Source organism: Amblyomma americanum, chromosome 1 (assembly GCF_052857255.1).
Source record: "Amblyomma americanum isolate KBUSLIRL-KWMA chromosome 1, ASM5285725v1, whole genome shotgun sequence".
NCBI lineage: Eukaryota > Metazoa > Arthropoda > Arachnida > Ixodida > Ixodidae > Amblyomma > Amblyomma americanum.
Window position 1 is genome coordinate 399,854,461 of NC_135497.1, and position 27,517 is coordinate 399,881,977.

General features: G+C 46.0%; 1 protein-coding gene across 1 annotated transcript; it reads left to right on the plus strand.

The window, feature by feature from the left end:
• Nucleotides 1–71: 71 nt before the first annotated feature.
• Nucleotides 72–27,517, plus strand: LOC144123701 (uncharacterized). Its single transcript, XM_077656485.1, has 5 exons — nucleotides 72–217; nucleotides 14,262–14,377; nucleotides 18,326–18,435; nucleotides 26,851–27,016; nucleotides 27,477–27,517. Exons 1-5 carry the CDS (start codon nucleotides 72–74, stop codon nucleotides 27,515–27,517), a joined length of 579 nt encoding a protein of 192 aa, XP_077512611.1.

Sequence of the window (27,517 nt, forward strand, 5' to 3'; positions counted from 1 at the left end):
CATAACAGTGTCGAGCCAAATCAACGCGGAGCTAGCCTGCGATCAGCAGCGACGATGATGCAGGCGGTGTGATGGACGACGAGTCGGAGGTCACCGGAGCCGCGGCGGGGCGTCGCAAGACGCCAGACAGCTGCTGGTGTGGGGATGGCATCGGATTCAGTGTCCGACACACCCGGAGCGACGACTTGACCGGCGTGCTGGTGGTCAGAGGGGGCAGGTGAGTCAGTCCCGCTTGCAATTTATTCGCCATGCAAACTTGTGCCAACTCGTGATATGAACGCGGCAGGTCAGTAATTCAAAGAAGCGGAGTATGCAGTGCATGTCGCGAACTGGTAGCGCGTCCCCGACTTTCCGAAGGGGAACACAATCAGGCGCAAGTTCGAACAAGAGAACAAAGATGAAACAAACAAAACGAAGCAGTATTTGTAATCTAAAAAAAAGGGCGAATAAGAAACGGAAGCCGAAACAAGAAAAAAACACACACTCCACACGCGTACAACACTAAAGAATAAAGGAAAATAGTTCGCCACATACTCAGCGTCCCAGGCGAAGCGCGGGGATGCCTTCTAGACATCACAGAACGCGGGTTGATGAACTGCGACGTGTCACTGGCGTTGAGTCGACGGAAACGGCGAAAGGGAGCCAGGTGGTAGTAGGAGCGGAGAGGAACACAGGGAGACGCCGGTGGTCTGCTGTCAACAGCCTGAATAGCTTGGCAGGAGGCTTGCGTCGCTGATCCAAGGGAGGTCACGGCAGCACGGACCCAACGTCCGATGGGTGCCACCTCCACGCTTGAATGACACGACCTCCGCTGCGCTGTCTCCCTTAACACCTCGGTTTTCTTGACACGTCAGCTCTCCGCTCCTCGTGCTCTCCACGCTCTTTGTCGCCGTCGCCTCGCACACACCCTTCGCAGGCGCACACGCGCAAAGGTGGGCTGGCACGTACAGTGCTCCCTGTCGACGCACCACTGTCGGCGCACCGCGTTCAAAAACCCTCCGACGATTTCGTGTGCACATTACAGTGCAGTTTGGTTTGTAACGAACGAAAAAAAACGTAATTTACTTCGTTTCATTCGAATGGAAATAAAGGACATGCGTAGAGGCAGTGCACGTGGGTTTTTACACGCAAAATGATGGACACTAAACGCTGTGCACCCACCCTCTCTGACGCCTGGATTCGAACACTGTCTTATGTGCAGGAGGCATGTCTCACTCACTAGGCTTTTCCGATGCTTATCTGGTTAGCTTCACATATTATTGAAGCGAAAATCTTCCCTACGCTAAGGTAAAGGGCGACCCACGTGGAGCGTTTTTCTTGCGGAAAAACTGGCGTCCGGCCGCCGGCGACCACTCGCTGCCGATCAAACCGGGCTAAATATGTCCGCCCGGCCATCAGCCGCTGACCGGAAGCGGCCAACGTGGGCTCTCAGCGCGGACCAATCAGGGTGGGACCTCGTCTGACTTCCGCCCGCTTCTACAACATGGCCGCGCCTGCCGAAGAGGTCTCTCGTTTCACCACGAACTCGTCGTGGAAGCTACACTGTGCCTCATGTTCACGGCAAACTAAAGTCGCACGAAGCTTTCGCTCTGTCTCAATATGCCCGCAGCAGAAAGTTTAGCGATGAAATGCGCCAGATTTTCAGAATGCTTCTGGATTTTCAAAGCTGCTAGGCTTAGCCACTACGCTTCGGTTGACGTCAGGAAGCGCGGGAGGTTCAAACAGGTCAACTATTTTTGTTGAGAAAGGAGTCACAGAGAATAATTCGTCCTCCCCTTTGTCCTCCCTGAATAAATTGCTTTATTGTAAATGCACAGCTGTTCTTTAGAGCATTTTACTAAGCATATGGAGTCACGCGGCTTCTAAATCCGGGCTCCAGCCGCCTGTTTTCCGCCGCTTGTGGTGCTGCACGGCAGCGGTGCGTCGGCATTGCGCCGCGCCGCTCAAAATCCGCAGCGCAAGTTGGCTCCATGTGGGTCGCCCTTGAAGCAGTCTTCGGGTAGGCAGCGCACCTACCTTGAACGACCTTCAGCTCAACCAGGATAGCCAAGCATGACCATATGTAGTACAGTTAAGGTGTCGAACCCTTGACCCCCGACCTTGACCCATTACCTTTAGTTGACCTCTGACATTTGGCGACCTTTCGATTTACCTTTGACCTTAAGAAAATCCGATGGCGTATGTGATGCCACGTGATGACATCCGATGGGGGTGTCGAAAGACCAAGTGATAACACGTCATAGCCACGTGGTCGTGTCGGTATATATAGAACGGCTGTTGTGAGCGTGTAGCGGCCGTTTTATGTTTACCCACACGACCACGTGGCTATGACGTGGTACTGTGGTGAGCGTGTAGCGGGGGGAGCGGAGGTGGCTTCTTGGCCTCACAGGGCTGGGATCTAGGGGCTCTCGCACATGTGGAGAGGGTTCCTTGCCACCGAGGGTATCTGTAGCTAAACCGTCGTCGTCGCTTGTGATGACGCGGTTGTTGCGACTCACGTCTTTTCTTTCAATGTTTCCTCTGCTGTCTTTCAACTCTCTTACTGTCTGCACGACACAGCGACTGTGACTCAGCTTGAGCCAGGGGGCAATCCCAGGCACTTTCCTTTCCATTCTTGCTGCAGCCGCAGCAACAACAGCGTGTAGTGGAGCTGCCATTGACGAGCCTCAGACGCTTAGCAAGCGTGCTTGCTTTTCACAGAATTCCTGGGTTAGCCAAGTTAAGCCACTGCCATTCTTTGCAGTTTGTCTCAATATCCTGAGGGTGCATAGCCTCTTGTTTCTGCAGTGATGTGACCTACAGTCGTGTACAACGGGACCGGCAGTACAGAAGCATTGGTAGTGCTTTGGTTTTCCATACATAAAACTTTAGTAGCATTCTTTAGAAAGTCTTTAGGCAAATGTTAATACAACCTATTGACACTGAATAGACAGCTTTTAAATGTGTTTATACTTTGTAGTAACCTATCCAACGTCTTCTGACAATTGGCCACCGTTATCCAAAAGACTCAAGTACATAGAAAGTCTTTAAACTTCCGATCACCACCTTATCGACAGTTTCTACATAGTTCGTATCGACCACTTACCAGCTTTGTCTACCAACACCCTATCAACGGTCTTCCGACAATTGGCCACCGTTTTACAAAAGACTCAAGTACGAAGAAAGTATAATTTCCACCCATCACCTTATCAACATATCGAAATTTGTGTGTTACCTACGCTGTATGACATTTTGATCAAAATTATTTTAGCACTTAAAAATCATTTTGTGAACTCTGTATCCTAGACTGTTTAAAGAATAACAGAAGCAAAATAAAAATTATTGCCTTCATTTATTGCACATAAGCTCTAACGTACATAAGCACTGCAAGATATGCATCATGCATCAAAATATCTTACGGAGAACAATTTCTTAGCAACAATAAGGAAACATTTTAAGCAACAATAGGGGAACAGAATACTCATCTTGGCACAAAGCCCTGGCCGCCTCAGTTCCCTCTTGTTAACAATGATTGACACACGGAAGCAGTCCAGCGATTTTATATGCTTTAATTATGCAAAGCGCTCATCTAAGACTAAGTAAATGTTATTGTCTGTAGGCATTAAAGATATAAGTGGCTTTTTATTTTGAATATGAAATCTCATCCGATATATATATATATATATATATATATATATATATATATATATATATAAATATATATATATATATATATATATATATATATATATGTTAACGATGTTTCGGTCGGGCCCAGGTACCTGACGAAGGCCGGGCCCCGGCCGAAACATCTTTAATAAATCTTTGTTTCCGTTCGTGTGCCCCTCTTTTCTGCATTACAAATTTCTGGATCCGAAAAAAGACTTTTGTGATATATATATATATATATATATATATATATATATATATATATATATATATCTCAAAGGTGATTTCTTGGCAGCTGTTTGATCAATGCACGAAAATGTCAGCAGAAATTGAAAACATAACAGGATTTAATTCTCGACATTTTTCGAGGGTACTACAGCATCTTCGAATGCTGTAGTACACTTGAAAAAGTCTGGACCTCCAGCAGATATGTCATGGATTAAATCCTGTTATTGTTTTCTTATATATGAGGTGTTTCAGGGAAGACTGAGTAATACTAAAAAAAATAGGTTTTTTGAGCTAAAAACATAGTTCTTTCAACACAGTATTACCAGTGTTGGCGGGAACCAGAAAATCGGTGAATCATCCTGAGTAGTTAGCTGGTTAAGTAATTTTTAATATAGTGATTCCACAAGAGATCAAACTGCCTAAATATTTGAATTTTTAAATATTCTTGATTATGTTATGCATTGTGCACACATTATTCAGCAGGCCAACAGTGAATTTAGTTTCATGAAAATGCTAGTATTTCAGGAGAAAGAATAAATCACGTCATGTCAGGTGCAGTGTTTCTACATAGAGCTGAATTTCGCGAATTTGCTTGATATAGGGATAAAAAATATGAAAGCCATGATGGATATATTTTGCATGCTAATAGTACAGGTAAGGAAGAGTATGTCAGGCTTATTTCCGCCATTGTGAAGTTGTTGCACACTAGAAAAAATCTAGAAAATGCACGTCTTAAATGAGGCAATTTTCAAGACTTTTTCTATTATAAAGCAGATCTTCAAATTTGCACACTAGATGAGCATAAGGTGCTAAAAATGTTTACTGACTTTCATTTTTATATAATACAGGGAAGTGCATGAAGCATTGCCCTAAATGTGGCATTTTTGAATAAAATAGTGCTTTCAAAAACATCTCCAATTTTTCTTATAACTGCGGAAACCAGTCTCTCGAAGGAGGTGAAAGAAAATACTAAAGAACATGTTACATTATTTCGTTTCTAACAATGACATCCAAGCTAAAACTTGTAGCTTTTTAAGCATCGGCAGGAGCGCCTAACTCCAAGCTGCTACCCGCACTCGACGATAGCGGTGCTACCGAATCCTGCTTACGTCATAGATCGGTGTTTGCTCACAAAGAGTAATTAGGTACGCTCTCTCTTAATAGAAAATGTTTCAATCTTGGGATTTGGGGGAAAGTTAGAGCAGCGGGGGGCGTGTTTGCTGCTTCCGCGCCCTCAATTAGGCAGTCCTGCGGATGCTCAAAAAGCTACAAGTTTGAGCTTATATATCACATTTAGAAACAAAATAATGCAATATGTTTTTCGTATTTTTCGCCTCTTTCTAGAGACTTGCTTCAAGAGTTTTTAAAAAATTGAATATGGGTTTTTTTCTTTGATTTGGAAAAACATTACTACAGTAAAAAATGCCAGATTTAGGGCAATACTTCTTGCACTTCCCTGTATTATATAAAAATGAAAGTCGATACAATTTTTTTGCACCTCGATGCTTATCCAATCTGCAAATTTGAAGATGATTTATATATGCGCAATAAAAATTCTTCAAAACAGCCTCGCTTGAGACTTGTATTTTTCAAATTTTTTTTTCCAGTAAGCGACAACTTGCTCAAAATGGCGGAAATAAGCCCAACATATTCCTTCTCACCAGTAAATTTAGCACGAAAAATACATCATGGCTTTCTTATCTAGATGCTTACATCACTGCAACTGTGCGAAGTTGAGCTGTGCTTGAAGACGCTGCCTTTGCCACGAAGTCGTTTATTTTATTTTATATTTTTTATCCTGAAATATTAGCAATTTCACAAAACGAAATTCACTGTTTCAGCTGTTTCGAAATTCACTGTCAAGAAAATTAAAAATTTGAAATATTTAGTTTGAGCTCTCGTGGAATCGCCCAATAGCGAACTTTTTAATTATTAAAGTTAGAGTCTAGTTGCAATTTGTAACCGGTCAATAGTAATAGCCATATCAGTTTTTAGAATTTTGAAAACGCGATTACCCTTTGTGCTGTGGCTCGATAAAATATGGCTTTTTCCACTCGTATAATGCACTGAAGCACTTGCTTTGCCTGCATGCTTTCAAAAACACATGTATTTTCGCACGATGCAGCCAAATTTTGATGACCCACAGTGGCGAGGGTAATCGCGTTTTGTATATTCTAAACACTGATATGGCTACTATTAATGACAGGCTACAAATTCTAATTGCAACCAGTTGCTTAACTGAGATAGTTTATTATCAGAAATTAATTAACCAGATTACTAAATACAATTCATTGGCTTCCGGTGTCCACCAACACTGGTAATACTATGCTGCAAAAGCCATATTTCTAACCTAAAAAGCATATTTTTGAAAATTACTTCGTTCTCTCTGAAACACCAGATTTCACTGCTCACTTTCGTGTACAAGAGATAAGTGAAATTTCTTCTGTAACATGAAGGTTTCATGACCCACATTACAAACCTTTGGAAAAAACTCTGTGCATGCACACACACACACACACACTGTGAAGCACTGTTGCTTAAACTGCAAGAAATCAAGGCTGATGCCGTTTTAGCTTCCTAACATGTCAGTCAATCCAGAACAGCCGAGGCAGCCAAATAAACTCGTGACAAAATTAAAGATTTGAAGTACCCTGTAGCGAGCTTGAAGTGCAGCAACTTAGAACTGCAGACATGTGATTTGCTTCATGTAACTAGATGTGGACTTTTACCTTTGACAAGCATCAACGCTACATGCTTTTTTCAACAGTTGACAGCACTACAATATGCGCACTTAGACTCAGTATTTCTAAGGCTATGATTGTTTACCTCTCTACATAGCTAAAAAATCTCTCACAATGAAACAGTAATTATACTGTCTTAAGACATATTCAAATCTGCAAACACTAGCGAATAAAAGTCCTGCTAAATATATGCTAAAAGTCCACAACAATGCAGACATCATGCTTTGAGGTCATTTTAATAAACATACATTAGCACAAGGATACTGAAGTGGCCTGGTTGGTCCACTATTTGGTGTGCCATCCTGTCACTTGTCCACAATATCAGCCAGCCCCTTTGTAGTTACTTGTCTGCATTACCAACAGGAAGAGGTAGCGTCCTAGCCATAAAATGTGTGCATCAACAGCACCAATAGGTAGCTTCCTCCATGGTGGAATGCAGCGGCAAGAGAACTGCATAAGAAACAGATTCGAGGTATACATTTGTAGTGAATTCTTTCAGAATCAAACCTTGAGAGGCAACAGTCAGCTAAATGTGCACTAAAACGCAGCACTCAGAGCAGGTTTCATAAGGTTGCTGAGTAACAGCACAAGTAGCAGACACAACAATAGAAATAAATGCAATGCTTCCTTGAACAAGAAAAAGCCATAACATGCTGTTGTGCTGAATTATGCTTCCACATTTGAAGACTGATATACACAGGAACTGTCATTAACATGTTATGCCTAATTGGGCGAAAATAAAGAGATATTTAGTCATTCCAGTCATTTGAAGATCATTTGTAAACCACCAAATGGGAAAATTATTTCATGCTTCTTGATTGGTCTATACCAAACTTCAGGCTCAAAAGCGGTAGCTCAAACAAACTGCATTAAAACTTGCGCACGTTTGCTTCTCTTAGAGCAGCTAGGAGAAAGTAACTCAACTGTACTTGCTGTTCAGTTCATTTACCTGTCTGTAGATAATGTATCTTTATTTGGAGCTATAGGAGGAGTGGGGGGGGTAAAATGTATGAACAAATAGTACGCAAGTGAGCAAGGTTGTCGGAGTGCCAGAGTGGCCCTTTCTAAAGAAAATAAATCAAAACATTAAGACACACACTGTGTCAGATGCGATACTTGTAAATAAATCCACACAGACCAACGAGCGAGAAAAACGTCAGCGACGTGCCCCTAAGGGAGCAGCTGGACTGACAGTTCTTTACTTGTCCCGCAGCACATCACCCCAGTGTTGAGGAATGCTCAATACAAGGGAAACAAGTAAACAAAACACAGTGTTCCAAACAAGATAAAAATGAGTACCCAGGTTGTTTTTTAGGCAATTGCATGCAACTAATTGCAGCAATAAATGCCTCGTGAAACTGAATGAAATAATTTGCACAGCTTATTGCGAAACTTTAAGGCTCGGGAGGAGACAACGTCAAATGCATCGGTTCAAGTAAAGCAAGAGGTCTGGTTAAGGTCATTGCAATAATTGTTGACGTAAGCTCAGCTAGTGTAATGCGACCAGTAATTGAATGTCGGGATGAATAAAACCAAGAATGAACCAATATTGAAACTATTCCAAATGCATTTCAACAGTATAGTGCAGTCAGTTGTGACAAAGGGAGTGTGAAAGAAAAATAACCTCAGCAACACTCATCACATATGGAACAAATGCCTTTCTTTTGTGCAGCTTCAATATAAGCTTCACAGGGTTTCACGTAATGCAAGGATAATCTCGTAAGGTACGAATTATTCATGCTAGCCAAGCCTGTGCTTCTAAGGCACAGTGCTCCACTTGAACGCTAATATTCAATAATATATTGCCCATTATGCTATGTCTGCCAGTTATCACACCGCTGGTTCACTTCAAATTTGCCATGTCTTGTAACAGGTAGGTACTGCTGAAGTAAAGCTATGAAATTAATTGCCGCTTTTAGACTACTGTAGAAAGGTAATGAGGCACATATATTTTTAATTTAATCTATACTGTGGTCAAGATTTCCCAGCAGGAGAAGCATGAGCATAAAAAGTGTCAAAAAGCATTACACATTATAACACAATGCATTTGCTTACAGCAGTGCTCTCATGACGCCCGCGATACCTTTTTCCTTTCCTCTTGATGCTCTTTCAAAAGTTTGAAACGAAACAAATGAAAGAGAGATATCCTGGCCCACAAGACTTGTCAGGCTACAAGCAAAGACAAGGAAGAAACAACCGTATGTGATACCCACACATACCTGTTCTTTTACAGGTGACATGCTTGATGTCCGGATCAATGGCTGATAGGCTGCACCAGCAGGTCGATGATGCCGTTAGCCTCAGGTTGAGGTAGCGTTAGCTCAATGACGGATGAAAGGGGTTGCAATAGCAGCGTGATTATACCGGTGGGGTAGCTGTACAGTCCTCCGCTGCGGGCGCATTTGAAGATAGGTTGATTTAGAGAGATGCTTTCGTCAATATAATCAAAGAAGCAACATCCCACTGCAGCCTCTAGCGGTTCAGTCCAATGTGTTCAGAAGTGGAGGCTAAAGTGTAATTACCTATGCATCCATTAGTTTGCATAAAAATGGTTCAAAAAGCCAGTCATAATTTCCATCAAGCTATTATTCGCTAATCGCGTTATACTTTTATCGCTTCGGACTGAAAATGGGGAATGACATTCAGTATATTGAACGTAATCCAAATAAAATAACAACAAACCTTCCAGTGTGCTATTACCTCAGCTGCACTGCAATGGAATGGTTTTGATATTTTTAAACATAGTTACATTTACCAAAGGTATTAAGAAACGTAGCACTTGATGTGACTGCGACGTCGAACGGGCAATGTTCCATATCGAGTAAACACTCAGGCAGCAGAATCAAAAGATGCACGCCGCTACAAGCACTTTTCATTCTAATGGTCTACTGTTTACGCGCTGCTCCTGTTCAGTCAGAACAACGAATCAAGGGGGCGAATCTAAAAGCCGCATAGCTGTCACGCGAGCGTGTCTAAACACCTCCTCTTTGCAAGCGATTGTGTCTTGCTCGCTTTTTGCACCTCACGGCGAACAAGACATAAAGACCAAGCCTAAATGCATTCGCAGCCCTCATGCATCCCCACAACACACCACAGAAGCGATTTTACAGTTCTGTGCTCACATTCGTCAGCAATCAAGGTAAGCCGTTTCCTCTATCGGGCGACGGGCGCCGGCCGCTCCGGCGTGGTGTTGGCTGCGGTACGTCAGGGCAGTTTTTGAGAACTCCATGCGCGTAAGAATGTATTCCGCAGCACAAGGGCCATCTGTCAGCTTCAGAGTTCAGTCACACTACCACAACACTAACCAGGCCGCACATTCAACAAAAACAAGCTGAAGAAAGCCGCCACAGCTACAACCGCCAGAACTCGACACAAAGACTGCGCCAACTGCGCTTCAGCGTACTAATACAGGTAGTGTAGCACACGGCCAATAGTACTCATGGATGGATGGATGGATGGAAGGTAGAAGCGTCCCCTTTGAAACGGGGAGTGGTAGTTGCCATCATGCTCAGTTTTTCCGTTATTTTTGTTTAACTCTGCAGTAAGTGGTTAATAAAATTCGCCATTTTCTTTAAAATACGTCTTCTTACACTTAAAAACTTAAGTCACCTCTCTGCTTTAGAGCCACCAATCCTCCAATCGCTTTTTGCTAATTTATACCGCAGATTTATTTACATGACTATTGCTATCTCTAAGCGCTAAGGCCTCAGGAAGAGTGACTTCGCCTGCATCGACATCGGGATGAATACCATCACATTTTAGAATGAGGTGTTGTATTGTTTCTACAGATTTACCACACACAGCACATGTGTCATCTTCGTTAAATTTCTTTTTGTAGCTGCGCGTTCTAAGACACCCTGACTTAGCTTCAAAGAGGAGAGCACTGCCTCTTGAGTTATCATAAAACGTTTCCTTCTTGATCTGACTTTTTCAGCATCGATATAGTTCTACACTATGCTTCTTTTTCATTGAATCTATCCAATTTTTATCTTGGCCGTTTTTAACCTGTCGTTTAATGTTCTTTCTTTCTCCTTCCTCGTCTCTGGCAAACTTACTGGCCAGCTTTCTAGTTCGTTTCCGCCACTGTGTGTCAAAGCTCTTTCTGTACAGGTATTTAAATACCTTAGCTGACCACCTGTTACCGTCCAATTTCCTCAGGCGTTCTTCGTATAGTACTTTACTCTGAGCTTCCCGTGCTTCGAACGTTGCCCAACCCATATCCCCCTGTACTGCCTCGTTTGTGGTTTTCCCATGGACACATAGTGCTAATCTTCCAACAGTTCTCCAATTTACTTCTAATCGCGACTGAACTTCAGCCCTTAAGCATAGAACCGCATTCCCGAAAGTAAGCCCCGGTACCATTATTCCGTTCCATATACCTCTGAGGACTTCATACCTGTTGTACCCCCGCAATGCCCTATGTTTCATTATCCCGGCATCTCTTCGCCCTTTTGCTATAAGAGACTGTTCATGCTTTTCCGTGTACATATGACCTTTGTTTACCCATACCCCGAGATATTTGTATTTGGCCACTCGGGTAATTCATTGCCTTGTATTGTAAGCTCCTGATCAGTTGTACCGTTGAACACCATCACACCTGACTTAGTTGCACTAGAACTGAAACTTAGATTGTCTCCTTCGTCTCCACAGCAATTCACCAAAGTTTGCAAATCTTCCTGGCTATCTGCTAACAGTACAATATCGTCCGCACACATTAAACCCAGTAATCTTTGCTCAACAACCTTTACGCCTAATATGTACGACAGATCATAACCTAGATTGCTTCCTTGTAGCCTTCTTTCCATACTTATCATATAAAGCATGAACATCAGCTGTGATAGAGGACAACCTTGCCTTAATCCTTTGTGTACCTGGACAGTTGTTGTACTCTTAATTCCTTCCCATGTTATTTCAACTTCATTTTCTCGATATATTTCCTGTAGAAAATTATTTACCTCATGATCGACACCTTCACCTTTTAATATATTCCACAGGAGTTCCCTGTTCACGTTGTCGTATGCACCGCTTATGTCCAGAAAGGCTAAATACAGAGGTCTGTTTTCCGCCTTAGCTATTTCTATGCACTGGGTAAGCACGGACAGGCGATCATCTAAGCGCCTACCACTTCTGAACCCGTTCTGAAGTTCTCCGAGTATTCTATTACTTTCTACCGGTATGTATGCAACTGATGTTATTGTAATCGGTTGGAAGAATTTTATGTTCGTCTTATTGCCTTTCCCTTTATAAACCAAATTCATTTTACTCTGTTTCCAGCTGTGCGGAATTTCCTGATTTGTTTTGACTGCCTCCAATATTTTTATCCGTTTCCTTGCCTCTTGGGCTAAGTTCATTAATTAGCTTGATTGGAATTTAGTCGATCCTTGCGGACGTACATATTGGAATACTTGCTTCCGCCTTTTTCCAGTTAAAATTCGTCAGTTCCACGCTGTTTTCTATTGTGCTGTTCTGTGTTGCTCCCTCATTTGGGGCGATTACTCTAACGTCTTTCTTAAATGACTCAGCTATAACTGATGAAATGTAGTTCACAGCGTCATCTTCCTCTAAAAATTTTCCCTCGGCATCGTGAATCTGTTCCTGCTTTCTGCGATTCGCTTTGACCAGCCAGCTTATATCGTTCCAGAATTTTCTTGGTCCCCCCTTTAGTTGCATCGCGAACTTCAGCCAGCCAGCGATCAGAGGACTGCTTTAATTTAGCCTGGACGAGGACCTGCACTTGCTCTTTCTTTTGTCGATAAGATACCCATTTTCGGCCTATTCCCTCTTCAGATAACTGCGCCCTCTTTGCTTCTCTGTGTTCCCGTGATGCCAACCGTCGTTGTTCGATGGCCTCCCTAATTTCCTTATTCCACCAACTTCCTGGCTTCCTCTTTCCTCTCCAGCGGTTTACTCCTTTTACTTGTTTTATTTTTGTACTAATGAGTAGTTCTAACTTACACGGGATGTGTCTCTATTGCTTCCTCTATGCCGGCCGCTATTTGCGCTATTTGATCGTCATTTAATTTTGCGTACTCTTTTTGACTCCCCTTCATTTCTCTTTTGAGGAAGGCTCCAAACTGTAGACTAATACGCTTATGATCCCTACCGAGGCTCTACTTTCCCTCTTCGTCTATTTCCATTATTGCGAGCTTGCTATACATCCCGTGCGAGATTAAGCAGTAGTCAATGGTCGTTTGCCTGTTACGGGATTCCCACGTGATTTGTCCCTCACACTTAGTTTCTCTATTTACAATAACTAGGTTGTGTCGCTGACAGAAGTCTAGCGTCAACTTCCCGTTACAATCTGTGTATCCATCCAGATCCTCGATGTGGACATTCATGTCCCCCAAAAGAATAATATCGGCGCCTTCTCCAAACTGCTTTATATCGTAGTTGAGATACTTAACTAGATCCGTGTTCTTTTGCCTGCATTTGTCCCCTGCCCGCAAATAAACAACTCCTAGCCATGTCCTTTTACCGGCAATTGTACCCGATACCCAGACATGTTCTTTGCAAGTTGACTTTATTCTTTGCCAATTTGTTCTTGATGTATCTACATACCTACTCCTCCTCCCTTCCTCTCTGTCGTGGTTCTGTTGCTCGCTTCCCAGACGTAGCCATCAATAAATGGTGGGTCTTCTAGGTCCCTGAGATGTGTCTCGCATAGGGCGTATACACCTACTTCTTCGTCCTTCAACTGCTGTTCTATCTCTAACCACTTCGCTCTCTTTCTACCGCCTTGCATGTTTATGTACCTGATCCTGGTGTTAAATTTCTTTTTTGTAGTTTTCTTCTTGGACCTCCTAGTGGCCATTTTATTGGCACCAGCCTCCATTGCTACACTTTCTACTTTGCTTCTGCCTACCCCTAAGCCCTGAGCCGCAGTGGACCCCCTAAAAAAGCTACTGCCCGGCCTGCCAGGCGCCACCCGATCTTGGCTCCTAGCCTTCCATTAAAGTGGATGCCATCTCGTGTAAAGCCTCCGCCAAAGCCTGCTCTATGCGCTTCCCTGTTTATGTCTGCCACTTCAAAGCCTTCCTCCTGCATGGCTTAACTTCCTTATCTCTCGATTAACAGCCACAACGTCCTTGTCAAATTCTCCGTTCCGTCCCTGCACTTCCAGCACTGTGCACACCACGATCTGGACTTGATGTGCTATCGCCCCTAAATCGTCAACTCCCTCCGCTAATCTTTCCACTACTTTTGCGGCTTCACCATTCAGGAATTCATTTAGCCCCGCCGCTGCAACTACCTCATTCCGCTCTGCAACATTCTTAGAAAGTTAGAGTTTGTCTCTCTCAGTACTGCGTCCATTTTCCTGCCTGATAATGCCCCTACTGTTACCCGCTTATCACCCTTTACACGATCGATTATAGTCCTTTTGCGCCTACTCATATTTGAGTTACCACGGATAAGCACTAGGCTATTCCCTTCCTCCATCCTAACTTCCGGATTATTATGCCGCCTCTTATCAAGGAGGGACTGAGAGAAGAAAGGAAGAAAGAGGTGCCGTAGTGGAGGGCTCCGGAATAATTTAGACCACCTGGGGATCTTTAACCTGCACTGACATCGTCACAGCACAGGGTAGTTTGTGCAATCCTGCTGTGGCACTCATAATTATTGTTCTTGTTATTGCTTGTGTCGCAGGTTTCCTTGCCTTCACATCGGCCTCGTTGGACTCCACCCCGACCTGAGGAACTTTGTGGCCCTGGACTTCGTGGAAGTGGACTGCGTAGATGAATCATCTTCCTACGAATTGACGGGTATATCAAGAGTAACTATCAATATAATTCAACAGGCCATGCCAGGCCCCGCGTCGCCGTAGGAAAAAGATTAAAAATTTGTTGTGAGGAAAGAAAATGGCGCAGTAACAGTCTGGCATATCTCGGTGGACACCCGAACTGCGCCGTAAAGGAAGGGATAAAGGAGGGAGTGAAAGAAGAAAGGAAGAAAAAGGTGCTGTAGTCGAGGTGTGCGATAAAAAATTTGACCACTTGGGGATCGTTAACCTGCACTTGATGTCGACTACATGGTGGTCGCTGCTGCGCATGCACGAAAATCTCGCGGCCGCTTTGAGCGTGCGCGCTTTGCTTATTCCGTATAGGCCACTCGCATTACTGCAATGAGGTAATAATGTGTTATAACCGTGAAGCAAGCATATAGACTAGGAGCGCATGCTCCCATCTGAGCCAGGGTAAATTAATGATGTAGAGTTATCGCGATGGGTCCTCGGCGAGGGTTGCTTCTAGGATAAAAAAAATAGCGGACGGTTTAGCATGTCTAGGCGCGGAATATCGTGCAGTAGCACTAGTTACTGTGGGCACTTAAAATCATTAATTGCTAACTGCATCTGACTTTAAGGCCTTTACCATAAAGACCTTTACTGAAAAGGTATTTACCATGAAGTCCTTCACCCTAAAGTTTTTTGCCTTAAAGGCCTCAACACTGCCAGGTGTACACACCTTGAAGGTTGCCTACAACCCGGTGGGCTGCAGATTGGCCGGCTGCTACAAAGCAGCCTTCAGGGATGGATGTACGTATGGCTGCAATCAAAAAATGCGCCTGGTAGTGTTGCCACCCTAAATTAAAAAAAATGAAATAAGTTGGCTTCATAACTGCATATTACCCCCTAGAATTTTTGCTTTTGTTGGCCCCTGCCGGGGAGGCTCAGCGGCAAAGGCGTTAACTAGTTAGGCCCAGGGACGCGGGTTGGAATCCTGACCTCATGGCGGCCGCATTTCAGTGGAGGTGACCGAAGGGCTCATTTTTTGATCCACGGGCTCAATATGGAATGAAACGGGAAGAAAAATAATTCACCCAGCTGCTTTTTTTTGCTTGTTTTCCTGTATGAAAAATTTTGTGCTAGTTTTTGTTCTCTTCACAATTATATGAACATCGAACAAAATTACTGCGTTGCGGCATACGGGTTCCTTTTTTAGAGAGCCCCAGAGTCAGAAGTGTTTTTTTGGTATGCCCCTGAGGGTCTATATATGACATGAAAACAAACATTTTTGATGTAACTGTATCGTTTATACTAGACAACATTTTATGAGGAGCAGTTTTTTAATATTCGTTATAGCTCAGAATTAAACATTGCGCTGACATGTTGCTGTAATGTTCCAGTAATTACTGGTAAGTAGTAGACTTGCGAAGTGCGCTCCTGGCACTGTTCTGTAGTAACAGACTCGGTGCGCCTCAAAAGTCACGATGTAGATTCAAATGTGTTACGCGACAGCGTATGCAGCTTGCTCGGTCGAAAAGCCGTCAGCGGCGTCGTCGTAGTAGTAGTTGGCGGCACCGCGCGTCGGAAATATTCTGGGGCTGCGTAAAAATCAAAAGGCACGCACGCTCAGTGAATAAAAAAACCGAGGTTTAGGCCGTGAATATACTAGGGCCTCTGGCGTTCATGACGGGGAGGCTTCCACTTCGCCGCCACGACGGCTCAACGTTTGAACATGCATAAAGGCGCGTCTAGTGAATGCAGGGGTTTCTTAGAAACGCATCTCCGAGATCTGTACTGAGGCGTGGATGAGTAATTATGAGCATTCTTGGCGTGCAATCGTAGCGCCATCGTTGCGGAACCCACTGAAACCTCCCTTTGCTATGCATGGCACTGGCCCGGCAGAAGGCGCGCGCGTAGGCGACCTTTCTGCGTCGTAGCAGTGTCGTTCGTTTCTGAACAGGAGTAATGAAACCGCTGCGGCGTCTACGAGTGCTAGTGTTGTGCAGCGTGTGTGTTGTTTTCAGAGGCCTTGTAGAGACTCCGAGTGATTTGTTCAACGGGCAAGGCGATGACTTTCCGTGGATGCCCTGGCAGAGCTGCAACACGGCGTCGCATTCTACTCTTAAAGGCGAAGCTTAAGCTTCATCCAAATTCAAAGCGAAAACTTTAGGGCTCATTCACACTTGAGTGTCGCACAGGTTGCGCGACCAGTAGTCGCCTGCGACTACACCGCAGTTCGACAACACCGATGTTCACACTTCCAAGGGCCACCGGCGGGTCGCCTTCTCGTTCGATTCTCATTTGAAATGAGAACTCTTGTGAATGACACCGTTCGCGCGCTTTCGAGAGTTTCCTCTACTCTGGCCGCGTCTCCTGCGCTCGCGCTTGGCCATCGAAAGTGCTCTGGTCTCTCGATATTAGCAATGTACTGCGACGACCTGAGCGAAGAGGAAGATATAGCGGCGGTGTGCATCGCAGGCGTTCAAGCGGCCTGCCAGCCAGCCTGGATGCCAGCCGCTAGCGTGAGAAAAATGCGCTATTATGTGGTTTGCTCGTGTTCATACCATGTTCTGGAAAGTAGAAATTCAAAACTGAATCAGTTTTGGGGGTCGTTGGCCAATACCGAGCTGCTGGATACAAGCAAATTTCTTCTCATAGCCGCTTTGCTGCTGTTGCCCAAAGCGGCTCGATCGCCTGGCGTCTGCTTTCTCCGCTGCTGAAGGCGTCGCGGAAATCGAGAATATTTTTATATTATCATGAGACGGGGTTCACAATAAAGCCGTCACGAAAGTAGCATCTTGGTTACAGCGGTGCTCAGTTCCGAAACGCCCTCAGCAGCGGCATCGATGTGAAACCGGCTACGCTTAGCGACGACTACGGCAGCCAAGGAGCAGATAGATCAGTTCGTCGCTCGGCACACTCGCGAGCGGCGTCGTTGCCGAAAGCTCGGCTCGCTCGCTGATTGGTTCAGTGGTTTGCGACGCACAGTCGCGGGGGATGGCGCCGCCGTCGACGCCGCTGCCGTCCCGCTCGCTCCACCAGATGTGCGGAGAGAAGGTGTCGCCTCGCGGGATATATATAGGTTTAAGAGAAGTGGCCCTTTGAGGGCGGAGTTTATACATCCTTGCCCTTTTGTGTCATATTGACAAGACTGTATCATTGTAAGCCTGCCTTGATGAAGGGAATGCCATTCCCGAAACTGTTGGCACAATAAACATTTAAAACGAATAGTCGTGTTTGTCGTAATACTGTACTTACACTTGTAAACTGGCGCATTGGAACCCCTACAAAATACTATATATATATATATATATATATATATATATATATAATATGCGCTTCGCCTCAGTGTATAGTTGTCGTTATGAAGAGCGCGTAAGAGACGCAACAACGACAGAACGAAGCGAGGAAGTGACAACGCGCTCAAGAGACGCCAGAAGAGCGCGTCGCACGACTCGAGAAGCGTCGTAACGAAGATGCGGCTAAATGAAGTTGTGCCACGTCCCGGAGTGACTCTTCAACTGCGAAAGAAACCGGTTTGAGTTCTCGAGAGCGTCGGAATGAGACGCTGCGTAGACGACGTGCCGAGGAAACGAAGCTTTCGCAATTCAACTAGGGTTAAGGAGAGCTAAACAACAGCCAATGTTTTGAAGTGTTGCTTACTTTGTAGTAAAAACGTACGCAAATCGTTCCTGAATAAGTTCGCAAGCATGTGTCAGCGCATCCATTTCCCCAAAAACCAATTTTAAATTTTCATTTTCATGCAGGAAACATTCATGAGTGCAGGAAAAATTTAATTTGGGAGAGCTGCTTGGGTCCGCCGCGATAGAAGCCACGGATACACTTATTTTTACTGTTTCCCTCAGGGTTACTGTGTGCTTTATGATGAGGAACAGAACGGGACGTAAAGCTCCTCGTTTACTGCGCCTCGTTTTTCTGAGATGTGACGTTGACGGTCGCGTGCCTCACGCTTCGCAACTTTTCGCAGAGCCGTATTTCGCCCCGCGACCTAACAACCGGTCGGGGATGCAGTGGATGGGCGGCGTGCTATGCTTCAACCTGAACTCCATCGCCAACGGAGGACTGCAAGAAAGCGGTGTACGTATACTCAACACTCTATTGTACCCTTTCTTAACACCTACGTGAGAAATTTGTCTGCAGAATTCTTGTGGAAGCTGCCAGGCTGCAAATGACAGGAACGTTTAAGGTTCCCCGGCGTAATCTGGCTAGACTTATTGTTACAAGATTGGCCACACTACTATACAGCTGTCAGAGACGGGTTGTTCTTGAACACTTGCGAAACGTTTCGCTGTAGTGGCGGATGCATGTGAAGGCTGGCCTACGCTGTGCCACACGGTGATTCAATGCAACAGCCTGATGATGAAATTTTGTTTTGTGCTCGGCACTAGCGCCTTCAGCATCGGAAAGGATTTTCGACAAGAGCCCTTGGGGCGAATCCTGCGGGAGTGTGACGCTGAGGTATGACGATCTATTTGGAGGAGGAGGAGGACATCTTTATTTTTAGAAAACATATTTCTAGAAAAGAACACATGTTCCTCAAGTGTGGGCTCCTATTTGCCCAAGAATCCACAGACCTGGGCTTTATTGAGAGCTCTGTCCACTAGCCCTGTTGGCCAGTTGGTTGAGCAGCGCACAGAGCGGCCTCCCATGAGCAGGGCGATGGGTTGGGTATATTGGGGGAACTGCCATGAGTTGGGGCATCCCCACAGGTATTTAATCAGGGTGGCCTTCACCGTCCCACATGTTGAGTAGAGTGAGAAGGTCAAGGTAGGGTGGGAGCCATGAAGAAGGTGAGGTGAGATGTAGCAGTTTGTCTGCAGTTGCCACCAGACCGCACTGTATTAAGGCGAAAGCCTTTTTTGGCTCATGTGTGGCGTGTACAGAAGTTGTAGAGGGAAGCTGTAGACGGAAGTTGTAGGCGCAGAGATATAGAGAAAAACTTTATTTGGTCCATTAAGGGTTTAGCGTTCGGTCTTCTTCTACATAGCTGCAGACTCTTGACCTTCAAAGCAGGGTTGGGCCCCTAGTCCATGGCTCCACTGAGTCGCGCTGCTTCGCTTGCGTGCTGCACCATTGGCCTTTGGGCGGCGAGCTCGTAGCCGGTGAGCCGGCTCTCCCACTGCTCCGCACTGGGGGTTTTGTGTTGGTGGAGCGTGTAGTTTCGCTTACACTCCCAGGTTATATGGTAAAGCGTGGGGGTTGCCCCGCACCACGGGCATGTGTTCCTACACTGTGTAGGATACATCTTGCTAAATATATGTAGGTTGAAGAATGTTCCCGTTTGCAGCCTCCGCCAACTAGCTGCTTCTTGTTGTGTTAGGCCCTTATATGGCGGGGTGTATCTAATTCTCCTGCCTCTTTGATAGTTTAGGTATTCTGAAAATCCGATCTCCACGGTGAAGTGCTGTCCCAGGGCGTATGGCCGCTCGGCTCGGTACGTGATCTCTCGAGCCAAGCTGTCTGCCCTTTCGTTTCCTTCCATCCCCGTGTGTGCCGGAATCCCGATTAATTTGTGGGCTGCTGTTTTTCTGAGGTGTACTGCTTCGCGGAGGATAGCTAAGGCAGCCTTGCAGATTATACCTTTCGTATAGTTTCTGCATGTCTCTTTTGAGTCCGTTAGGATGACCAATGATTGGTCTTTTCGATAGCCCTCAGTCGCTGCCAGCGCAACAGCGACCTCCTCCGCTTCCGCTATCCTGACGCTACGTGTAGTTGCGCAGGTGATTAGATTGCCTGCGTTATCAACTACCACAAAGCTGTCTTGTAGTAGCTTTCGCGTCTATTCCATGGATACATGGTTGCATCCGTGAAGACTGTGTTTTCTAATTTGGCTAAGTACCTCTCCACATAATCTGCCCGCGCCTGTCTTCTGGCCGCGTGGAGATTTGGGTCCACGTTTTTCGGAATGGGATTGACCTGCAGGGTTTTACGGATCTCGTCGGGTGTATCGGCGGATCCATCGAGATGCCCCTTTGGGTCGCGACCCAACTTTGTCAGCAGCGCTCTTCCTGTAGCCGTGTTTCTGAGTCTTTGCAGCTGTGCTTCGTGCTGTGCTTCTGCCAGCTCCACAAAGGTGTTTGATTCGTAGCTGTAGCAGTTTCTCATTCACTGTGTTTCTTGGTAGGTGGAGTGCCGTCTTGTATGCCTTTCTTAGTATTGTCTCTGCCTCTTCCGTTTCGCTTTTGATCATGGGGTGGTATGGCAGCGAGTAGATGACCCTACTGACTACGAGGCTTCGTACTAGTTTTAGCGTGTCTTCTTTCATTCCATGTTTTCGGTTGGCGACTCTGGTTATCATTCTGCCTACCTGTTCGGCTGACTTGCCGAGCAGGCAGATTGTGTGGCTGCATTTTCTGCTTGCTTGCAGCCACATTCCTAGGTCTCTTATCGTGTTTTTCTCCGGGATGTTTTGCCCCTCTAGTTTCACTTCTAGCTGCGCGTCGGTGGGATGTCTTCCTACGCTCAATAGTTCGGACGTTTCTGTAGAGCAGGCTAGTCCTCTTTTCTTCACGTATCTTTCAACGCATCTTGCTGCTCGTTGGAGCAGTTCTTGCTTTTCCCTTAGGGATCCATGGTTCACCCAGGCCGTGATGTCGTCTGCGTACATCGCGTACGGGATGCCCTGGATTCTGCTGAGTCTTCTCGCTAGGCCGATCATCGCCACATTAAAGTGTATGGGCGAGATGACCAAGCCTTGGTGTGTTCCTTTGCTTCGGGTGGTGAAGACGTCACTCCTCAGCTCCCTTAGTCCCACCGTGGCCGTTGTGTTGGTCAAGAAGTCTTTGACATTGTCGTGGATTCTTCTCCCGCAGTTGGTGTTGTTTAGCCTCTCCATTATAGCGGCGTGGCCGACGTTGTCAAAGGCACCTTTTATGTCGAGTGTCATGACTACGTTCTCCCCTTGTTTGGGCATTGTCTCCAGGACTTTTCTTTAAGCTGCTGAAGTACGTCCTGCGTCGAGAGGTTCGCCTGAAGCCGAACATGGTGTCCGGATAGAGCCTCTTGCTTTCTAGGTGTTGCTGGATGCGTTTCGTGACGATCCTCTCGCTCAGTTTTCCCAGGCAAGAAGTGAGGGAGATTGGTCTGAGGTTCTCGATCTGTAGCCTCTTGCCGCGGCGGCTGCGTTATTATGGAGGCAAAACGCTAAGGCGCCCGATTGCTGTGCGATGTCAGTGCGCGTTAAAGATCCCCAGGTGGTTGAAATTATTCCGAGCCCTCCACTACGGCACCTCTTTCTCCCTTTCTTCTATCACTTCCTCCTTTATCCCTTCGCTTACGGCGCGGTTCAGGTGTCCAACGATATATGAGACAGATACTGCGCCATTTCCTTCCCTAAAAAACCAATTATTATTATTAAAGGGAAAGGAAATGGCGCAGTATCTGTCTCACATATCGGCGGACGGCTGAACCGCACCGTAAGGAAAGGGATAAAGGAGGGAGTACAAGAAGAATAAAAGAGGGACCGTAGTGGAGGGCTCCGGAATAATTTCGACCATCTGAGGACATTTAGTGTGCAGTGACATCTCAATGCACAAGGGCGTCTTAGCGTTTCGCCTCTATCGAAACGCAGCCTGCGCTGTCGGGTTCGGACCTGGGAACTTCGGATCAGTAGCCGAACGCCTAAACACTGAGCGTGAATTCTCAAATGTGGCATATCAGGCAGGTTTTCAAAAGGAACGTCAGCCGCCTAATTGATGCCATCGCCTTACCTGAGAACTGCAAATGCAGCCTGGAACACTTCTTCGCAAAGCAGACACGGGGCGAATAACAGCCGCCACAGCAGGTTGTCCCCGGCCCATGGCACCAGCTACTCGGAGTCCAGGAACCCAAAGACATCCGCTTCGAAGTTCTCAACCGAGGCCACGCCGCCACGCTCAGATCTATCCGGAACCCTCAGCTACAAGCCTCTCGCAACAATGGTCTGAAGTAATATTCCTGGGGAGCCTTTGCGTTGACGTTCCTGTTGTCTTCGAGGCCGCGCGAGCTTTGCCAGCGTGGGGCGCGTGTCACAGAAAAGTCTTTTTTTTTCTTCGACACCCAAGCTCTTTGTTTTCCCTCTCTCTCAGATGTATCCGATGTTTCAACGAAGCCCTCCGCTGAACTTAAGCTCTTCACTACAGACACAAAAAGGAGGCAAGAAAACTAGCAATTCTTTACATAGTTTTATGGGACACCTCGTCAATACTGCATAAAGCATAAATTTTGTAGGTTTTTAAATGTTTTTAAGGGCAAAATTTCTGTTCACGACTGTGTATATTAACTGAGAACACAATAAAAATCACAAAAAGAGATTAGCGGTTATGTCTTAGAATAGTTATGCTTTCAATACATAGTGCACCAATTTAATATTAAGAAAAAGTTTAATTAAATATGCATGAATAAACAAATCTGGCCGATTCACGATATTCACATTTGCCTGTCGGTGCCATGCTGCCTCCCTGATTGGCTCTCAAATGTGCCAATCACTTGTCACGTGCTTGAAACTAGAGGCGCGAAGCTGTCAGTTTCAGACGCGCATTTGACTTCCCTTTGAAAACAGATTTTTAGAAGCGCTATTTTTGTTGCCCGGCTGGTAGATATAAGTGACTGGTAAGAGGAATACAAATTACAGGTGATAGGTATGAGAACACTAGGTCACGACTTACCGGAGTTGAGAAAATAGCAGCACTCTGAGAAGGGCCGCTTCCTCAATTCGTATGTACTGGAACAATATCGCGTGAAAAACATGGTACCCAAACATGATGTAGTGATGTAGTAGTAGTAGTAGTGGTTTATTTAAAAATAATTAAAAAAGCGGAAGGAAAAAGAAAGTTGCAGGCCCGCAGCAATTGCAATCTAATATCTTAAGCACCCGAGCTGCAGCCAGCGGAGGTCAAAGGGAAAGAGAAAGGGTGGCGAGGAGTATAGAGAGGAGCGATAGCAAGAAATGACAGGGGAGAGAGCTTTGTACACTATTTACAAAATACATAAAGCAATCAAGTGCGCGCCGCTTCCGCTCTAATGTTCAAGCTCTCCCTTTCCCTTTCACCTCCGCCAGCTGCAGTTCGGGCGATTAAGATATTAGATAGCAATTGCCGCTGCCGGCAACACCCTTTTCCTTCCATATTTATTTTAAATAAACCACCACTACTAATGCTGCTACTACATCATGTTTGGGTATCATGGTTTTCACGTGATATTTTTCCAGTAAATCAGATTTCAGGAAGCGGCCCTTCTCAGAGTACAGCTATTTTCTCCAGTACGGTAAGTCGTGAGCTAGTGTTCTCATACCTTTCACTTCCACTTGTATTCTTTTTGGTTACAGGCGCGGAAACAGACACACCACAAGGCAGAAAGACGGAGCGCTGCGTCCCGTCTTCCTGCCTTGTGGTGTGTGTTTTCGCGCCTGTGACCAAAAAGATGTACAGTTACCAACTTGCTCAGCAAGACGTTCTTTTAAGCTTGTTTTCCTCTTACCAATCACTTATATCTGCAAGCCGGGCAACAAAAATAGGGCTCCTAAATGTCTGTTTTCAATGTGAGTTGAAATGCGCGTCTGAAACTGACGGCTTCGCGACTCTAGTTTCAAGTACGTTACAAGTGATTGGCACATTTGAGAGCCAATCAGGGAGGCAGCATGGCGCCGACAGGCGAATGTGAATATCGAGAATCGGCCAGATCTGTTCATTCATGCATATTTAATTAAACTTTTTCTAAATATTAGATTGGTGCATTATGTATTTAAAGCATAACTACTCTAAGACATAACTGCTAATCTCTTTTTGTGATTTTTATTGTGTTCGCAGTTAAAATACACAGTCGTGAACAGAAATTTTGCACTTAAAAACATTTAAAAACCTATAAAATTTATGTTTTATGCAGTATTGACGAGGTGTCCCATTAAACTATGTAAAGAATTGCTAGTTTTCTTGCCTCCTTTTTGTGTCTGTAGTGAAGAGGTTAAATTCAGCGGAGGGCTTCGTTGAAACATCGGATACATCTGAGAGAGAGGGAAAAGAAAGAGCTTGGGTGTCGAAGAAAAAAAAGACTTTTCTGCGACACGCGCCCCACGCTGGCAAAGCTCGCGCGGCCTCGAAGACAACAGGAACGTCAACGCAAAGGCTCCCCAGGAATATTCCTTCAGACCATTGTTGCGAGAGGCTTGTAGCTGAGGGTTCCGGATAGTGCTGAGCGTGGCCTCGGTTGAGAACTTCGAAGCGGATGTCTTTGGGTTCCTGGACTCCGAGTAGCTGGTGCCACGGGCCGGGGACAACCTGCTGTGGCGGCTGTTATTCGCCCCGTGTCTGCTTTGCGAAGAAGTGTTCCAGGCTGCATTTGCAGTTCTCAGTTAAGGCGATGGCATCAATTATGGGGCTGACGTTCCTTTTCAAACCTTGCCTGCTATGCCACATTTGGGAATTTACGCTGTGTTTAGGGCGCTCGGCTACTGATCCGGAGCTCCCTGGTTCGAACCGGACCGCGGAGGCTGCGTTTCGATGGAGGCGAAACGCTAAGACGCCCGTGTGCATTGAGATATCACTGCACGCTAAGTAGCCCTGGATGGTCGAAAGTATTCCGGGGCCTTGCACTGCGCCACCTCTTTCTTCCTTTCTTCTTTCGCTCCCTCCTTTATACCTTCTCATACGGAGCGGTTCAGGTGCCCGCCGATATATGAAACAGATACTACGCCATTTCCTTTCCTCAAAAACCTATTATTACATTATTATTAGAGGATCTAATCTCCGGGAATTCAAGGGAAATTTTCTCCGCGGCACTTCAGAGCTTCTAAAAGCTAGCGTTGCAAATAGCCCGGAGACGCAGGCCCGAGACGCTGAAACTTTTAAAAAGATCACCATGTACGCACGTAACGTGCTCGGGGATTGTTCGGGGTACGTAAACAAGACGAAATGTATGGTTGTGTACTAACTCACCAGAAAATATGACAGAAGTGAGTTAACATCATGATTTTCAGGATCTTCGCCGATGTTGAGCTTGTCTCGTGCCAGACACCAACCGACGGACGACGACGTAGGGCCTGTTTGGACAGGCTCCACACACCTGGCACAGGCGTTCTATCTTGCTGGCTGTAGCGAGCGCTCAAATCTCTTAATGATGGAACGATAATGGATGCCTAAGATTCGCTTCAATTCCTGACCAGTACGAGATGAACGTTGACAATCTTAAACACTCTGTGCGTCTCAGTGGCCAGAGTAACACAACACGATACAGGAGATGCACGGAGAGGAGCGAAAAAAAACTTTTTGTGCTTGGTTTCTCGTAAGAATGTCTCGTAGTTATTCTGTTCCGTAACAGTATTCTCTATTTTTGAAGAGAGGATCTTACTCACACGCTCATACCGTTCTCAAAAATGACCCTGCCTTGCTGCTGCTAATGCATCAGCAATTATCTATAGGGTATGACTTCTGGCTCCTCAATTTGACCGCTAAAGAGCCACGCGTGTTTCTAGTCGCGTACGCCGCGCGTGCTACTGTTCTTGTATATGTATATACAGGGAGCATATACAGGAATACTAGCGCGTGCCAGCTGCTGTGCAGAGGATTGGAGAGGGTAGTCAGGTACGCGGCGCGCGTCGCAGACAGTAGGAGGGTAGCGGCGTCCCAGTAATCGCAGCAGATGAGCGCGCCACCGCGGAGGGCTCCGGCAGATGTGTGTTCTGTGTCCCGTGGCGGTCCCCGCTTGCGCAGAGGAGGAACGAAGGCATCCCAGGCCTGCTGCGGGCTGCCTTCGTGACGTCGCATACCTTGAACGCGCGCATCGTAAAAGCTTCTTCCCTCATCGCATGCGCAGTGCATGGAAGTGGGTTCTGCAAAGAACGCCGCTGCACTTCGATGCGTCACAGCGGAACGCTGGTTGTGCTCGATGCAACTCCCGGTCGCCCACAGTTACAGCTCCCGGCCGGGCACTAATGGTCAAACATTTAAACCAGCGTCGTGTCTTATATCTCCGGAACTATCGCTCGACATTCGGTTCAGCACCACTGAAGTCCTCTTAAGTATTTTGGCACCGCTTGTCAATTTATTTTCGCAGCTATTTCCCGAGAAAGAAAGCTGGTCTTAACTGTGTGCAAAGTTTTTCGGCGAATTTTCGCTACGTGGTGGAACCGACTGTAAAGCCAGGGGTAGGATCGCTAAACTGAGATTCTCGTGTCTTTGGGCTAATGAGTTCCTCTATTATCAGCAACAAATGAAACTCGAAAAATGTTACTGCAGCATGAACAGCAAACTGAAGATCTCAACAATATCAATATACTAGCTCAATTTAATGTCATTTCGAGGGCGCTAAGGCTGCCCTTCGCAGGTGTTAATCAACCTCACTTGTGTTTCCTCTCGAGGAGAAATAGATTGTTTTTTTCTGCTGGGATTTCAGTTCTCTTAGTGTTTCTCTGCTTGCTGATAGCACTGCGCCAGCTGTTCCGTCGCAAGCGGCGACCTATAGGTCACCATCTGAAGCACCTCGATAGCTTCCAAAAAAGTCGGTGTTCTTTGTGCGCAGGTTTCGACGTTGCTGTTCATAGCCCCGGTTCAGCCCAGCATGCCACCAACCGCAGAGGTTTCCACTTCCAAGGTCATGGGCTACCACAACGTGCCTCCTATCGCTGGCCTGCGGCCTTCGCTCGTGTTCATCTCCTGCTGCACCCAACTCAGCGTAGATATAAACGGTGAGCATATGTCTACGTTCAAGGAAATTAATTTTAGCGCCAGACGAAAGCGCAGGACAGTTTGGTTTTATGTTACTTGTGAGTTTAGCACGGGCTGTGGGAAGCTTAGGAACGATTACATCAAGTCCATTCCGGGGGAAGTGTATGTCACTGTAAGCGTTGACACAGAGACCAAGACGGCTGTGCTACAGATGATAGCGTTCCACATTGCTGCGCCATGAGCGTGAAATTTCAAGAATTAGACCAAGTAACTTCATTGCGCCCCACCTTAACAGAGAGGGAAATAGGCAAGGTTATGATGAAATGGGGATAGTGGGGCGCTCGTGTGGCTGGCAGAATGCTATTATGCAAAGGTCTTGATCATGTTGTGTTGCTATGGACCCACTGCGAATGTAGGCCCCAGGGTGACGTTGACTTTGCCAAGACCTCGGGCTGCATATTGGCAAACCGTTTCTTGTAGGCACACTCGAGCTCACGCCGCCGAGAACAGCGATCATGTGA

Bases quoted from the DNA above. Each gene is read 5' to 3' on its own strand.
- LOC144123701 (XM_077656485.1), top strand. From the start codon at position 72: ATGGACGACGAGTCGGAGGTCACCGGAGCCGCGGCGGGGCGTCGCAAG. The intron at 218-14,261 runs GTGAGTCAGTCC...CTTGTGTCGCAG, and splicing joins CTGGTGGTCAGAGGGGGCAG to GTTTCCTTGCCTTCACATCG. The intron at 14,378-18,325 runs GTATATCAAGAG...AACTTTTCGCAG, and splicing joins ATCTTCCTACGAATTGACGG to AGCCGTATTTCGCCCCGCGA.